General features: G+C 36.4%; 1 protein-coding gene across 1 annotated transcript in view; it reads left to right on the forward strand.

Moving 5' to 3' along the window:
- Window positions 1-315: 315 nt before the first annotated feature.
- Window positions 316-18,225, forward strand: part of LOC113228288 — a 40,420-nt gene continuing 22,510 nt past the window's right edge. The window contains exons 1-5 of the mRNA XM_026461553.1: window positions 316-351; window positions 5,813-6,039; window positions 6,289-6,519; window positions 13,446-13,691; window positions 14,867-14,953. Coding sequence (XP_026317338.1) covers window positions 6,501-6,519; window positions 13,446-13,691; window positions 14,867-14,953 — 352 coding nt within the window. The 5' untranslated portion in view covers window positions 316-351; window positions 5,813-6,039; window positions 6,289-6,500. The remainder of the gene's footprint in view (window positions 352-5,812; window positions 6,040-6,288; window positions 6,520-13,445; window positions 13,692-14,866; window positions 14,954-18,225) is intronic.

Here is an 18,225-nt window from a genome sequence, read left to right on the forward strand (position 1 = left end):
TTTACAATTTCATTCCAAGAGTTGCAGGGTCGTATTCCAGAACTCTACTCAATGCTCGAGTCAGGACTTGAGTATGATTTAAAGCTCTGAAAATCATACTCAAGTCCTATTTCCAGAGTAGTATTTCCAGTGCTTGAAATCAAGTTGAAGTGAAGTTGAAGTCATTCCAATCGTTACATTTAAAAGTATCGTAAAAAATATTTTATTTTCCGTGTCGTGGACTTTGAAAATGTCACAAAAACCACACAAAAGTTCCAACAGAGGTTACAGACGGTGTGAAATATGCCGAATCCAGGAAGCACACGCAAAGACTCCGTTGTTTTTCGCTAACTTTCCTTTGAACGTAGACCGGTGAGTTATTTATGGTTATTTACCAACAGCATTGATAAAAATAGATAGATAGAATACGTTTATTGACTTACCACAAGCACACACAATAATATGAAACAACAAATAGCGAAAGAAAGAAAGAAGACAAAAAATCTCAAAACAAAACATACAAAATAAGTGCTGCAGCAAGCCAAACAGGCCATAGCTCAGTGCAGGTGTTGCATTTGCATTGCATTGCATTGGGTGCAACTCATCGAGTATATAACCAGAAATAGAGACGAAATAAGGGCCATCTATCCCTGGCAACTCATCAGTCAAATGGTACTGATATCACTTTTAAATATCAATCTCGTTTTTGCTGAAATCACAAATTAGAAAGCTGAAATAGTACAGCGCCAACAACCAGTGTGTACGTCTCCGTATATTCCAAAAATATTCTGTACTTATTGTAGTAAAGATAATATTTCTAACAATGAGGGGCTGTTCCATTCGTTAGTGTGGGAAACAGCAAAACATCTAATTACTACACATTAGACATGAGCGCCGATAATAGGCCAACCGGCGGCGGCGCGCCGACAAAAAAGATTCAGCGGCGGCGAATTTTGAAATTGTGAAACTCACGTCTGCCCATATTCTTTTTGTGTAGAAGCAGTTTGGCTGCGTAAGCAGCAACGACATTTTTTGTTTTAATTAAATTTAGTTCATCGCCTTGCAGTTGGAGATTCATGTCGTTGAACAATTTATACAGGTCTGTCATGTAAGCTATATCATTCTTTTATGTAATGAGCTTGTTGCGCAATTCTGTATCTTTAGTTTCCAAGAACTCTATCACAGAGTCAAACAGGTTGTATTATAATCGAGTCAGACAATTGCATCTTGATAGCCAACGAACTTCAGTATGAAACAACAAACGGTTGAAGTCTTCATCATTAGTAACACAAAGTTGATGAAATAATCTATCATTCAAAGAGCTGTTACGAATTTTATTGACTGCTTTGATGACATATTGCAGTGATTGGAATTGTCGTTCACTTAAATTTCTAGCAACCAAAAGTTATCTATGAATAACGCAATCTACAGCAAGGACATCTGGAATTTTATTTTTTAAGTACGCTATGAAGCCTTTATACAGGGTGCCCTGTCATAGCCGGAGCGCCATCCGTAGCAACTGATATAATATTTTCCAAGGGAATCTCTTTCTCATCACAAAACTTTTCCAATGTATTGAATATGGTTTCGCCTTTTGTATCGGTTTCTAAATTTCTAGCAAACAATAGTTCTTCACATATTTTCTCATCTTTAATAAACCTCACAAATAATGCTTCATTAGTTGGTAAAGTGGACTCATCTGGAATTGAGAATTGACTAGTCCTCAGATGATTGCACAATGATTCTTCAATGTTTTCAGACATTTCATCAATTATAAATCAAAATAATATCTGCGGCCGGTTTATGAAGCACAGTAGTTATTACTTCATTTATTGCTGGCAAAATTAACTCTTCTCCGATGTTTGTGTTTGCCTTTTTGAGCAATTAACAAAGAGATATTGTATGAAGCTCGAAGTCCGTCGTCATCTTGCTTAGCAGCCGCCGAAAAGAGTTTTGCTACACTTGGCTGAGTATTACGCTTCTTCTCTAGGTCTTGAAAATATGCTACATTCTTGTCTTTCTTATCTGGATGCATTTTATTCAAATGATCTTGCAGTCTTGAAGGCTTCATTGCTTCATTCGAAAATGTTTTTAGACAGAAGGCACAAAGGCGACGATGGGCTTGTGGGATTTTCAATGAATCCGAATTTAATATATTCCGCACAGTATTGCCGACTCCTCTTTTTTCTTCCGACATTGTTTTGTTTTGAGAAATACGTAAGTAAGTGTTGAACTTAAGTACTGCTTATCTATTACGCGCGAAACCGCTAATGAAAATAAAATAAATATTACGTTGTTTACACACGATTGCATAAGCAGCACGCACCGACAGGAATAAGACAAACATGCATAAACTCGTTCATCTCATTCGAAGCTCAGTCGTAGTCAACAAGTAAGAACAAGTATTCTATGAACCAGCCGATTGATACAGGAATGCACAAATCTAGTTATTTAACAAAAACTTGCTAAAACATGATTGCCCGCGGTCTATTACCTACGAAAATTATCTATCTAGGAATACTAATAACTATTAAAATGCGAAACTGTGTCTGTTGCCTTTTTATTTGTTTGTTTGTGTCTACTTTCGACCGATTGACATGATTTTTGTTTTATTTATTCAATAAAACAGGACAGATATATGAACTATACGGAGAGAAATATCGAACCGAGTTAGTTTGAGCAATCTCTTAATTAATATTAGTTTAATGTTCACAAGTCGAGAGCTCAGTCGGTGTCTAGAGTCGTATTCCAGAACTCTACTCAATACTCAAGTCAGGACATGAGTATTGCAGTGAGCACTGAAAATCATACTCAAGTCCTTGCCATTAGAGTCGTATTTCCAGTGCTTGTGTTTCAATTGCAATCCTGACTTGAGCATTGAGTAGAGTTCTAGAATACGACCCTTAGAGTCTTCCTAGATGAAATTGCAAACCTCCCCCTAAGCCTCTACACAAGGACCCCATTTTTTCTGGGTCTCTTACCGCCCCCCTAAGGGGGCGTTATCACCCACTTTGGGAAAGGCTGGTGTAACAGAAGATGTAGCAAGAGATAGTGTCAGTACAAACATGTTATATTACTTAACCATATTTACAATTATTATTTCTTTTTTCATTTGTAGGTTAACTTTAAAAATAAAAATTATAATAAAAAAAATAAAATCCTCGTTGTGAATTGTTTTAATAACAGAGTATCGATAATACGTGGGGCGCACTATAAGTTTCCTGAATAAATAAGAAAAAAATAGTATACATGGTTAGAAATGAATTTGTTTCTCAAAATATTCTCCGTTAGCGTTAATGGACTTTTTAATACGAATGAACCAATTTTGGAAACATTTATGCCACTCTTCCGACTTTCGTGACAATCCCTGAAACATATTTTTCGTACTCTTCGACAGCCTCTTCAGTTGATGAAAATCGTTGACCGTGTAACTAGTTCTTTATTTTTGGAAATAAATAAAAGTCATAAAGGTGCCAGGTCGGGGCTGTACGCGGTATGGCTCACAAGGTCAACGTCGTCGTTCACCTTCAAAAATTCATTTGTCTGGCTGGTCGCGTGAGAACTGGCATTATCGTGTTGCAAGATGATACGGCGTTTACGGTTATTTTTACGGAGTTTGTCAATAACTTCCGGCAAACAAATGGTTGTGTACCAATCACTATTCACGGTACAACGATTCTTCAAATCAACAGTAGCCACGTGTCCAGTTTTATTAAAAAAGAAACAATCATCCGCTTAGAGGTACTTTACCTGTACCGCTAAGAACAACGCTATCTCAAAATAATCGTTATCAATAATCATCAAAATTAACAAGCTGGCGATCTAAAGTAACCAAAACAAAATTCGGCAAGACTTATGAATAAACTACTTAATAAGTCTAATTACATGAAATATTTGGGCTATTGTATGATTTATAGACAGCAAAATAACACAAGCCGTTGTAACGTAACATTATTGCCACTGCCGCATCCTTAATGCTGCAGCGACGTATTTTTATCAACACACTCTTATTTATATATATCAATATAACATGTCCTTTGGTTTCCATAGTCTAAGAACTACACGTGCGTATTTATTTATTTATTACATATTGCTTACAGTCAACCCAAACGCAATAGTAAGACTTAAAGCTAAATGAACAATCAATCTTAAGTCAATTACAAAAGTGAATAAAATACGAAAATTGATAAAATTTTAAATACAATACCATAAACAATAATATATTACAGATGAACATTAATGACAAAAAAAAAAGATAAAATCCATTTGTTATTGCATTTTAAACTAACACTTAATACTGCTGTCTCCAGTCAAGGACTCCAGATAGTGTCCTGCAGAAAATATGAATTTTGTTTCTGAGCATGCAAAAAGGTCCAATGAGGAGTCAAAGTTAAGCAACTGACTTAGGGTCGTATTCTAGAACTCTACTCAATGCTCAAGTCAGGACTTGAGTATGATTCAAAGCACTCGAAATCATAATCAAGTCCCTGCCATTAGGGTCCTATTGCCAGTGCAATCCTGACTTGAGCATTGAATAGAGTTCTAGAATACGACCCTGAGATACTTAAGTGCTCGGGGCAGGGGGGGCCATCTCACTCGCTCTACATCGTGTGGTAGGTACTGCAAATAACCTCATTCCATGAAGTCGCACCAGATTAGTTCTAGGTACCATAAATCCTACCTTGGACAACAAAAATGGTTTACATATTATTCCCCGTACCAGACGAAACACACAAGTTACCAGAGCCAGATTGCGTCTCACTTCTAGCATTCTATAATTTACCATGCCTAAAATAAATGCTGTCGGATAAAGTAAGGGGTAATATCCGTACATCTTCTTGTATAAGTTTCGAGCAAATGTCTTCTGAATTTTCTCTAATGTTTGTGTGTGGTTGTGATGGACGGGGTTCCAAATAATTTTTTCTGAGTGTTTTTTCTGAGTGTTCGATCTTTGTATTAATAATTATAACAAACTAGTGGAGTAATTTCACAAAAAATAATTGAATATCAATTCAATAAACATTTAATTAGCACTTAGAATGTTATATTTTGGATATGTACTTTTAAATAAGGTAACCAAGGTATTTGAAATTTCGTGTCCAAGTTGATCATCATTGTTTAGTTAATAATTAGGTATATTCGCTACTTACGTAATATTTATTGGCAATATGAATTGAAAATTCGAGAACCCTTGTCTACTAGCTCACGAAGTCATGGCGCCTCATTCATTATATTGATATAATAAATCTGTATTTTTTATACATACATATCTCTGCAGTAAATAAATGAAGAAAACAATAACTGAATGAGTCTCAGACATAAGGTTTTTTACTTACTTCGTTTCATCTTTCGGAAAATGATGATAAACAGCTGTACACAGCACAATTCACGACCATTATAAATAGTAACGTAAAATGATGTTTTATGTTAACGTACAAGTTTCGTAATGAATAAATGAAAATTATATTCAAATATCAAAGCCGTCTTCGCGCGAAAACGGCTCGCTGGCAAGCCTTGTTGTCGTTCAGTCAATGTGACCGGCAACGTGCGGGGCGTGGTGCGGTATCTAAAGCTAGGGAGGGGCGGAAGTGTCCGTTCTCTTTACTAGTTCTCTGCTAAAAGACAGGTGAACTATTAAGATCGTGCAAAAGGAACTAGTTCCTCGCGTACAAACTTGCTGCTACGTTGTATGGAGTTACCGTAAAGTATCTTATTACTAAGCTTGCACACTGCGATTATGTTAGTACAAACGGCTGCATGTTACACAAACCCTTAGATGGCGCGGCAATTTCTTAACGTAAGCTGATCCAGTGAAAATAGAAATTCTTATTAGTTGCAGAGAATGGGTGCGAATAACCGGTAATGAAGATCTTCCTAATTTGCCTATAGAAAAATTACATACTAGAAAGCATTTATGTGGCCTCCATTTTAAAGACACGGATTTGAACAAGAAACGAAATCGCCTCAAGAAACGTGCTGTGCCTTGTTTAAATTTGACATCTGCCCCACTACGTGATGATCAGTTATGTGAATTTCCACTGCGTACGTGGAAGCCAAGTGGTAAATATCCTTGAAAAAATTGTTAGATGAAACACGTACTAAAAACGATAAAAAATAAAGACATGGGAAATGAACTATTTTTCCGGATTTAAATCGCGTGTATTTGTTTTTTCAAACAAACTAACGTTTCGAACCCTTTACAGGTCCCATGGCCACGGTTGACAGTAAAATTTGTAGTGCAACGTACAAACTTATATTGTTCTTAGCTATACCGTGCATCGTGCAATGTATTGTTTTTAATTGTTTCAAGTACAGCAGAGGTTCATGAGACGGGTATAAATAAGCAGGTCGAAGATGAAGGTGCTGTAAAAGAGGACGTTCCTCCCGGAACTGCTATTCAAAAGCACCCGATCACCAGAGCTGCTGTTCCAGGGGAACTGTTTCCAGAAGTACCAAATGAAGTGTACGCAACTTGGGTTAGCCCTACCACGGAGGGTCCAAAGTTATGGCAGAAAAGCATCATGGATTCTTGTGCCATAGGTAAAAATATCAAATTCCTAAAGGCACCTAGTACTTTTAAAGTATACAGGGTCATTAAAATAATAACCAGAGAAAGAGGACCATGTTCTAAAAAAAATCTTATTAGATGTGGTACAATCTGTATGTTTAGATAACATCATATACGTTGCTCTGATCCCAAAGTAACTAAAGCACGTGCTATGAAAATCGGAAACAATGACTGTAGCCAAACACCCACACCCGAGATAATAGAAAAGTAAGTTTTACACATTAACCCGGCCGGGGATCGAACCCGGAAACTCAAAATGCCGACACCATGGAAACTGGTGTTCATACCACTCGACCGCAGAGGTAATCAAAAAGTTTTTTTTTATTATATAAAATAATGGGACGAACAAGTCCTGTGCCTGATGGTAAGCTACACGCCTGGCCATAACAGTTGCAGTGCCACTCCTTTAAATCGCAAAGATCTGAGGGGCACTGCCACTGCGCTCATCATCCTGAGACATAAGTTGACAAGTCCCATGTGCATCTAATTTCACAAGTAGGTAAAGTGGCAGTACTTTCTTGGACTAACTCGGAGTTCTACTAGATTAAACTAGTAGATTAAACAATGAACGTAAAAGTGGACGTTAGACCATAGCGCTGCGCACATTAGTATATTGTGTGCGTTACTATATATGGGAAACAACGATGGCTCCACAAACACCCAGACTCGAGACATAGAAAAGGTAGTATGTTACTTAAACTTCTCGACAGGCAAAAGCGAGTAACTCTATTCAGACCATAGTTACCGAATAAAAGTTTCCGAACGTCCGTTTGTTCTCGTCGATATTTAACGGTAACTTGTCAAATGATCCTAACCATCCGATAAGTTAAATTCTTAAAAAAAGTTTAAGTTTAGCAAAAAAGTACTTTCGTATGTTTTGCAAGTACATACGGCATACGGCATTTTGCTTTGGGGTAATGTCGTAGATATTAATAGAATATTTGTCCTGCAGAAACGTGCGGTTAGGGCAATTTACAATCTGAACCCCAGAGTATCTGAGAGATAAGTTTAAGGAAATTAACATCCTTACACTAGCCTCACAGTACATTTATGAAAATGTAATTTATGTTAAAAGGAATAGTAATTTCTTTATGAAAAATAGTGACAGACGTAACATTAATATGAGGAATAAAAATAAACTAGCTGTTCTTGATAGTCGTCTTCACAAAGTCACAAATTCATTTAAGGGGCAATTATTGTCGTTTGTTGGTAGGTCAATGGGCAATGTATACGCTTCTATAACAAGATTCCGGTTGATATGCAAAATTTGCCATTCACGAGGTTTAAAACTATAGTGCAACAAAACTTTATACTAAAGGTTATTATACAACTTCTGCGTACTTGGATGACAAAAATCCGTCTAGCTCATGGAGGTAGTCTCGATCTCTGATGTTTGAAAGAAAAAAAAGTATTGTAAATGTTGAATGTGTACAAATGCTATTTATAAAGAGCAAACCCTAAAGTTTCTTGCTCATTCTTCTCAAGGGAATCTACCTTACGGATGCCTGGTAGAGTTTAACCAATGACGATTTCAAGTGTAATAATGATTACCTATGAAATAAAGATTATTTTGATTGGACTTGAATTGATATATGTTTTTAATGTAGTTTGCACAGTAATATTTGTTTTAGAAACAATAATTAGGAATTATATTCTGTTGAAAAATTTTGTTGACTGACTTCTGCCCATAGATACAGAAAAAACGGGGAGATATGTAATGATGCTATGTAAGATCGGGTACCGATGTCGCCACTTTTTAGCTTGTTTGCAATTCAAAGTTACGCTTTATTATCCACTACCATAACTTAAAGATTTAGATTGGGTAGGGCTTAAAACGTGAAAACGACGTAACACACTTTTTAAAATTTAACAAAATGAACCTTGCAGTCACTTAAGTAAGAGTTATATTACAATATTTCAGTTTTTTTTTTCAAATTGGTTCAGCCAGTCACCATCAGATGGCGTTTTAGTAAAAATGCTACTAGTATATAATAACTACACGTTAGATGGCGCTGAAACTCATTTTTCGTTACACTAAGAACTCACGGAGCGGTTTTCACCCACGTCTGCTGCGGGACCGCAGCATCTGTATAATGTGATAGTTAAGTATGTAAAATTAGTAGCATATTTCGCAGCGCGTTTTATGCCTGTAGTGGTGACGGTTGCTCGCGGTTGCCGCGGCGGGGTTAGTAGAACCGCGCAGGCCGTCGTCGTCCGCGCACTTTGGTGGTCGGTTCAGGCGCAATGTGGTGCAGGCGCACGCGGGATGAGTTCTCTATTAACCGCGCGACTTGCAATTAACTCCCACTAACTTCGCGGTTCGTTCGGCAACCCCAACGGTTTCGTGCCCGCAACCGCGGCGGCTACGTGCCCGCACAAACTTGCAGGGTTGTGAATATTGAAATAAAACCGCTGTCCCGCAGCACCGGCGGGCGCGATGGAAACCGCTCCGTGAATTGTTAACCTTAAACTGACGCTACTCAACGAGGGATGTGGTCCTACTTAATCGATAGTTAGAAAACATGTTTTTAATATTAAAAAAATATTCCATTTTGCATGCTATACCTACACTGGTACTGGTGTATTATTTAAATTAATATAAATTATTATCATTGTCTTAATGGCGGCCACTAGGCAGTGTCAGTATTATAAGAATAATATAAGAAATATGGCGATCGTAGCCAGTGTCAGTTTTCCATTATACGTTACCACGGGTTGGTGAAGCTGTCATTGTCAAGCGTAAACTCGGCCCATCAACGAATTTATTACATTAAATTGTGTTTTAAATTTTTATTGATTTGATATTAAATTATTTTTTTGTGAAATTACTCCACTAGTTTGTTATAATTATTAATACAAAGATTGAACACTCAGAAAAAATTTCTTCGATCCGGCCAGATTGGAACCGACGTCTTCTAGCTTACCGTACTACTGGTAGCTGTAAAGGTACTAACTGGGTGATAAATCTTTCATAGATTTTTCATAGATGGCGCTACGACTAAAAAGCCGTTGAAAAATCAAATACAAAGACACGACGCAAGCACATAGAAAAATTCGTGAGGTCCGCTGATTCGTTCCGTGGCTTAGTTGGTATAGCGTCTGTCAATAGCAGTAGAGTTTTACCTATTTTTGTCGCCAAGCATTGTGAACGTTACTGCGTTTAAGTTTTTGAAGAGTAAGGGTGATGGTGAAATTACAGGCACATGGGACTGGTAAACTTATGTCTCAACTAGACCTGTGTCGGTCGATCATTTTTGATAACCCGGGTCGATCATGACCCATGAGTAATATAATCAGGTCAAATGATTCGATTATGTTCGACATTTTAGCGGGTCACCCGTCTCTCATGACATCATATGGCTTTTAAAACGCCACGTGAGAGTGCACGAGACAACAATAATATTGTGAATTGTTGAATAATCTCTAAAATTATAGTGATAAAGTCGAATTGCGCGCATGACCCATGACACTCTAAAATGATTAGGTTATTTAGAAGCTAGTAACCCAGGTTATCGGGTCATGGGTGCTATTATATCTATTATCATTTTGATTCGATCGATCACGATCGACACACGTTTAGTGTCAACGTGACGGGCGCAGTGGCAGTAACCCTGAGATCACCCTGAGTCACAAAATTTTTAGGAATCTATCTAATAATATAACATGGGAAAAACATTTAGAAATCTTGTGTATGAGAATAAATCGATTTGCATACGCTTTATGGAGACTATCTAAGTTGTGGACCAAGGTGCATTACTAGTGGCATACCACGGATACGTCGCGTCAATCATAAGATACGGCATCATATTCTGGGGTAATGTCAAACGCAGTACGGACGTATTGATTGCACAAAAAAGATGTGTTCGGGCGATTTACGGATTGTGTCGTATGGATAGTTGTATACCACACTTTCAACAGCTGAGACTGTTAACAGTTCCTTCGACATATATATATGTGAAATAGTTCTTGTTGTTCGAAAAAATCCTTCTGAAACTGGTTTCCTGCAAGAGTACCCTCTTTCATGAAAATATTTGTGCGATGGCGCCAAAATTGTACAATAAGCTGCCAAATCACATCCTTGATACAAATGACATTACCAATTTTAAAAAGTGTGTTTTTAATTTATTAACCAGGAAAGGATATTACAAAGTCAGCGATTATTTAAATGACAATAACGTAAAATAATAATTAACTACGACAAAACAATGACATGTACGATATTATAAAGACTCGAAATTAAAATTAAGATTTGACATTTTGTAATTAAAACTGTACTGTTAAAATAATTTCATGACGCAAATTGTATGCCATGAAATTGGCAATACTTACTGACACAACAATGTTATATAAGACCTTCTAAACGTACGTACAACACAATAAATAATTTAATTTGATTTTATCTTTGTGATTTAAAGTTCTGGTTGACAGTGCAACTGTCACAGAAACTTCTAAAACTACCGGTTTTTTGTTTACTATGGTTTAGAAGTTCCTCCATCCATCTCAAAGTTCCATTTTAAATAAAAAATATCCCTTTGACATATACATATAGTTACGTATAAAACTTACCTCTTTTACAAAAAAAAAAACAAATACATGTATTACAGGTGTTATGCCATGTATAAATTAATAATGCCGGACTAGATTCACGAGATATTTTCAGTGTGAACCGATCGCAGACAAAAGGAATAAAAAAGTGAATAAATAGTCAATGTGATAATAGTGATGTGCGCTGTTCATATTGTGGTGCCACAAATGCAACGTCCCATCACTTGATATCTTAAAAAAAAAGGGAATTGTCTCGCTTCTTCTTAGATTAGATTTATTCACTGTGGACATCTCTAATATACACGGTGGAACGGAACGACCGACAAAGCCGAAAATATCACGTTAAGAACCCTACATGCATGAGTTTTATTTACTTTAAATGAAAATCAGAGCAGTTGGAAAATGTTCGTCCAGATTTAAACCTTTCGCGGTGCAACAACCCTACGCGAATCAATCGTGTTAGTACATCTACTGCCCCACAGGCGGCGTTCGTGTCATTGGCACTCGCAAAAGAAATAAGTGTACTCACTTGAATAGGTAATTAAAAAACATTGAACTTACTTTAAATTAAAAGGATGTTCGATTTGTCCACGTCCCCTTTACTCTTGCAGACATTCAGACATTTCAGACACATTCCTGGGTGTGCCGGTCACACGCCGATGTGGTTTTCCACACAAACACACTAATACACTTTACTTGCTTAATACAAACACTACTTATAAACAGCACTATTCCAATAAGTTGCTGTCACAACCCAAAAATTAATAAGTAAACGTTGTTTTGTGTTGTAAACACGAGAAAAACATGAGACCACGAGTTACCAAACAACCAGTCATTTTGAACTAATTTATGAATGAAAAAGTGTTACCAATTAGACTAAAGCAAATATCACTAAACAGAATGGTCACAGTACAAGCAAAAGACTCCTGAATACTAAGATAAAAATAATGTTAAATTTTAAACGATTAAACCTAATTAAATACGCACCAATAAATACCAAATTTTTTTTGTCGCTAGTTATAAAAGACGCTTTTGATGTCAAATCGTCACATAAAGGGACAAAGTTGCTTACTTGGCAACTCTGCATAGAGATGCGCGCGGCGGCGGCGTACGCATCGGATATCATTGATAACTAATATCTAAATGTTAATTTAAAAAAAAACAATTATGATAAAGAAATAGGTTTCGCAATAATCGTCTTGTCTGGTATAAGTACCATGAGCAATTCAAAAGTAAAAGTAAGGTAACTGCAGGTCGTTTAATGAATTGTAATAAATAATCAAATTTAACAATGTGATAATCGATACTCAAAAATAAGAAAACGAACCGTGGAGGTGGTCTGCAGACCTCCAAGCACCGATTTATTTATTTTCACATTACATTTATTAAAATTTCAACTACTCATCTCAAGTTAACAGAAATTTTCATTTTAAATGTTGATCTCATTAAAATGAACTCTTCGTTTTAAAGTTAGTAAATTCTTGTATTGTAAATTAAAACTATTTCCAAATGCATTGAAAAATAGACTAGTACAAAAAAACGATCTCCCAATTATGCTGCCAAAAACAGATAACAGGTATCAAATCTCTAAACCTCTAAGGTTATAAGCGACGTGATTGGCTGCCTCAATTTACTATTTTACGTCAGGGTCGGATTAAGGGTTACGAGACTATTGTAATTTGAGTATTTGACGCATGTTGTAGAACGTGTTTACTTAATTTAGTTATGTTTATTTAAGTTAGTCTTATCTTATGACGCAGAAAACATGGTTGAACTCATGTCAGAATCATTTAGAAAACTTTACTTTTCTTAAGTTGTTGTAGGTAGTTTATAACAACGCATAGTTTAGAAACAACATGTCTCCCGAAGATTCTATGAGAGGTGCATTTTTTCGGTAAATGTAAATATTGGGTCGTCAAACACGGAATTTAGGGGTGTTAATTACTCTCAAAATAATACAATAAAATACCCGAATAATTAATCATGATTCACATAATGACCGATCAAACAAAGTGATTGATCAAAGAAAGCGACTGATGGGGTGCTGATCAACGACGGAGGTCAGCGACCTATTAAATTTCAAAGTTTTTTGCCCTGAGTACCTCCCGGTAGTTGCCTCCAAACAGCTGTGTTTTATGATGTAGGGTTGACAATACAGACTTTTCAAGCAAATCTTTATCATTGAATAACTTGGAAACTATTACACTTAGAGCAAAAAGACTTTCAGCACAGTTAAGTACATATTTAAGACTCTTCACGGTTTTCGGCTTTGTCGGTCGTTCTGTTCCACCCGGTATAAAATTCATATTATCGCTTTAACTGTAGCGCAATGCTTCGACTTTTGTTGTTTCAGGTACAGTGGAGGTTCCACCGTATGTTGTGAACGAGCTGGTTCTTGATGACTCCCTACTGAACGTCGAAGATGAAGGTGCTGTGAAAGAGAATGCTGCCCCTAGAAATACTATTCAGAAGGACCCGTTCTCCAGTGCTCCTGTTCAGAAGGAACTGGTTCCAGAAGTACCAATTCAAGAGGACCTTAACCCAACCAAGGAGGGTCCATACTCATGGCAGAAAAGCACCGTGGTTTCTTGTGACACAGGTAAAAATATTTTTTTATAATACCAAGTGACGGGACGAACAAGTCGTGCGCCTGGTGGTAAGCGACACGCCTATCCGTGACAGTTGCAGTGCAATTTAGAGCTTTAAATCGCAAAGTTCTTAGGGGCACTGCCACTGCGCCCGTTACCGAGACATAACTAGAAAAGTCCCACGTGCCTGTACTTTCACCAGCATCTTTACCCTTCAAAATGGGAACGCAGTAATGCTTAGTAGGTAGTGTAAGCCTGGCGGCATAAATAGGTGAGGTGGCAGTATTTCCCTGGACGAACTCTTTCACAAGTTGTTCTACTGCTGCTAAATTATATTATGCGGTAAACGCTGTTACTGTCCCTGAACGGGTTAATCTGAAACTGACCCATTAAAGCTTCGAAATGGCAGACTCACTATTTGACTTATACAGGGTGGAAATTTGTAATGCCACCTGGAGGGAAAGTACTCTAAATACTGACAGAAAATTTTACTTAAAGGAAACATTCCTTTATTTTTTAAAAGAAATAAAACTGCATTCATAGATTTTCGAAAATTTGTAGCAACACGCGGTTATCGAACCCGCTTTAATCTGAAAAAAATGCACCCTGCACTTTTATTGCATCGATCGATAGGGTTAATTATAATAATAATAAAAAAGGAAAAAAAAACCATGAAATGTTAACGTATTTTAATAAAACTTAAAAAATGGTAATTTAACTAATTAGTTGCTCGAAATGAGCTCCATTTTCTTGGATATACACAAATTTAATTTTTTAACGAATTCATTTTGAGTAACTTTTAATAACGTGTTGTGATGAATTGTATTACAAATCGTATTCTGAACCTCAGCCTTCAACTCGTTTACACTCGCATAGGATTTAAAGTAAATTTGATTTTTAACATATCCCCACAAAAAAAATCTAAAGGGGTGAGATCTGGTGATCTCGCAGGCCATCTGATTGTGCCGTTTGTACCTATCCATCTTTGTATTAATAATTAAATATCCTTTTTTTATATGTGCTGGTGAAATTACAGACATGTGAGATTTGTCAACCTATTTCTCATGGCGGCGGGCGCAGTGGCAGTGCAGTCGGGGGACTTGTTATCATGAAAAAGTCGCCTTCGCTTGACCGCAACGGCCAATTTGTTGGTTGTATTAAATTAATGAATTTTACTATGTTGCAGAAGAGGTTATGACGCAGTCTCAGGTCATTGATGACGACGTACTACTGTACGACGACACGCCACATCGCACGCATGGAAAATTCACAGGTGTAATTTTAATTACAAATTACAGTATTTTTTTCCCATCGAGTATATACCCAGAAATAGAGACGAAATGTCATTTAATTTGTTTGAAAACTATTCTGCCAAACCATTACTGTCACAACTGTGCGCTCCGATTGGCCAGCCCGAATTCGAAACAATGTGTCGTAGCTTGTATATTTAAATGAAATGAAACTATTTTTCCGAATTTAAATCGCGTATATTTGTTTTTTCAAACAAACCGACGTTTCGGGCCCTTTACAGGTCCCATGGTCACGGTTGACTGTAAAGGACCCGTAAAGGGCCCGAAACGTTGGTTTTTTTTAAAGAACTAATATACGCGATTTAAATCCGGAAAAATAGTTTCATTTCCTATGTGTAACAATCGCGAAAACCTAAGAACTCGATATTTAAATGAAGTTATTCATATATAGTAAAACATGATTAACTGTCGTTCACGACTTTTTTGACGTTACGACGACAGACTGTTGTGACAGTGGGAAGAGCTAGAACGACGTCACGATAAAAATGTGACGACAGATAATTGCAGCTTCAAACGATACGACAAGGCGATTGTTGTGAACCGATAAATTGTCGTCATGATCTAGTGGGACTAGCTAGACACGACAGTCGTTCAAAGAAAAAATAAACGTCCACGACACAGTCATGACCACAGACATATATCTAGATAGACGCCGCAAGTGTATAATAAGTGTATAAGTGTAAGTGAAATTCACTTACTTGCCGCTGCTACACTTCAGAACGCGCTCACCCGTTGTCATAGATAAACTCCAGTCGAAAACGCGTAAAATGCATAATTGTGCCATTATAAACTGCAAAAGCACCATAACCGTGGGTAAACGGGTAAACAGGGACGTTTCCTTCCACGGGCAAGTGATTTTGTAGTCAGGAGATGCATCATTTATTTTAACAACAATTATTTTGGCTTTGTATGAATTTCGAGGAAAGAAATATGCAACCGAGTGTAAGCTCATGTTTTGTAATACATTGCGGCTTTTACTTGGTGCGATATATTTGTGATCCTTTGTTAATACGCAATGAATATCGAAGAACGCACTTTTGTATAATGTATTCAGACTCGTGGTACGGCCGCTTGTACATTTCTTTGGCCAAATTTAACATTTAGTGGTGTATACGTTAGGCAACACTGTTCTCGATTCTGATCGATTTTGAAAACAAAGGGACGAAAATTATTATAACCTTAGCATATTATAAAAATATTCTATAACTCTTTTGTTATAACGTTTAGTAAGTTTCGTTTTTTTTTCAGTTTTGTAGTATCTGTAGTTTCGATAATGTTAGCACGTTGCCTCGACAGTCCGAATATAGTGAGCAAATAATTACATACATCGCCGGATGTAGTACGAGTAATACAAAAAAAATATATAATGCAAAGAATTAACAGTGCGCCGTCTTTACAAAAACCTGGAGTTGGTCATAGGTATGAGTTCGTTGCTTTCGAGGACGAAGGTGGTCTAGTTTATTTCACCATGCTATCCAAATGTGCAGAGTAGCAGAGTTAGAAATCCGAGAAATAATAAACAAATCACAAAAAATTCACACGAGGCCGTCATTAAGTAAACCTCTTCTGATTAATAAGATTTTACCATTTATTTTCAGCAGTAACATTTTCATTTGTCTTGCCATTCATCAATTTAATCAATTACCAACAGAAAACCATCTAGTAAAATTAATTAAGGCAGTCGCAAGTCCATATATTGACGTGCGTATTCACTATTTAAGTCAATCGATAAGATCTTCTATTACAAAAAGATGTTGTATAATAAGCTCATTTTATTGGAAGGACAATAATTTCAATATTTGAAGTCTATTAAAAATTACTCTTAATTTTTTTAAGTAATCAACATTTTTTAAAAACAAGTAAAATAAAGGACTTACTATCTTATTCTAGTATTTTTGTACTATATTATTATTACGACTACTTGTAATCAACAAATATTTGAACAAAAATTATTATATTTAGAATCGATTAATTGGACGGAATACGCGTAAACGTATTCCGTTCAATCAATCGATTTAGAGCGAGCGGAAGGAGGTTTCCATCACCAAATAGCTCTTGTGGCGTCATAGTGGGTACAAAACAAGTGGCACGCTTGGTTTTAATATAAATTGCTATACTTGCGGCATCGATCTAGATATATGTCTGTGGTCATGACAGAAAGTCGTGATATGTGAACAGGCTAGACGCGACAGTCGTCCAACGATAAATAAAACGTTACGACATTATGGAAACGCGCCCATAAACGTTATTTACTTTCGAGAATAAATTCAAATCAGTGCCATCTATACAATGTATTGCGAACTATCGAAATCAAAAAGTATACCATTGAGAAACCTTCGACTTGTTATCTGTTCAACGATAGTTTATTGTTTTCACCAATTTTCATAACTGTCACTGAATTTGAATTGACCATTCCTAAAATGTATTTTAAATATGTTTATCTATCTATACACATATCATAAATTGTCTATAATGTGTTCAAAAACCGCAAATTACGACCAGCTTAAAGGTAAACTGTTTTGTTAGAACAAAACTCTTATCTGTGAAAATATTATAATTGCTTCATAATAACATCGAATTCGATGTTATTATTACATTGTAATTTCGAACATCTCTGAAAAACAAAACAATTTGATTGGACCTCAATTCTAATATCAGTCGAGATGAAGTTTTATTGGAAATGAAATGTCAATAGCAAACAATTTTGACAATTTACACGTTACTTGATAATGAACGATATGATAGTTCGGGCCGGTTCTAGTTTGTCTATGAATTAAAAATAAAAACTACGGTTGTGTGACATGCTTGAGAAAAGTTTTTATTTACCGCCATTTCGCCAGTCGTAACATGCGGTTCCTGAACACATTACAGAGAGCTCATAATATGTGTGTAGATAAAGCAGTGTATGTAACTGTACATAATTAGGCATTAAAACACTCGTGAGATGTTTTTGTGAAAACCCTCACTCGTAACCCTTTCATTACGTAACAGTCACTTAAACTACTATTTATGCGTCTTATTTAGTACCTCATACTTCAATTTTCGTGATTAAATACTTTATTTTTTGTTTTATTTTATCCAAGTGTCGCTATCTACAGTTTTAAATATGTACAGTCAAGAGCACATCAAGCTTGAAACTTTGTACTTTGGACGAACTTATCGTAAGCGGCATAGAGTTGGATTTAAGAGTTAAGTGTCAAGTTTGACGTGCTCTTGACCCTGTACTAAAGTTAAT

This window comes from Hyposmocoma kahamanoa, unplaced genomic scaffold (assembly GCF_003589595.1).
Source record: "Hyposmocoma kahamanoa isolate Upper Pololo Valley unplaced genomic scaffold, ASM358959v1 224, whole genome shotgun sequence".
Taxonomy (NCBI): domain Eukaryota; kingdom Metazoa; phylum Arthropoda; class Insecta; order Lepidoptera; family Cosmopterigidae; genus Hyposmocoma; species Hyposmocoma kahamanoa.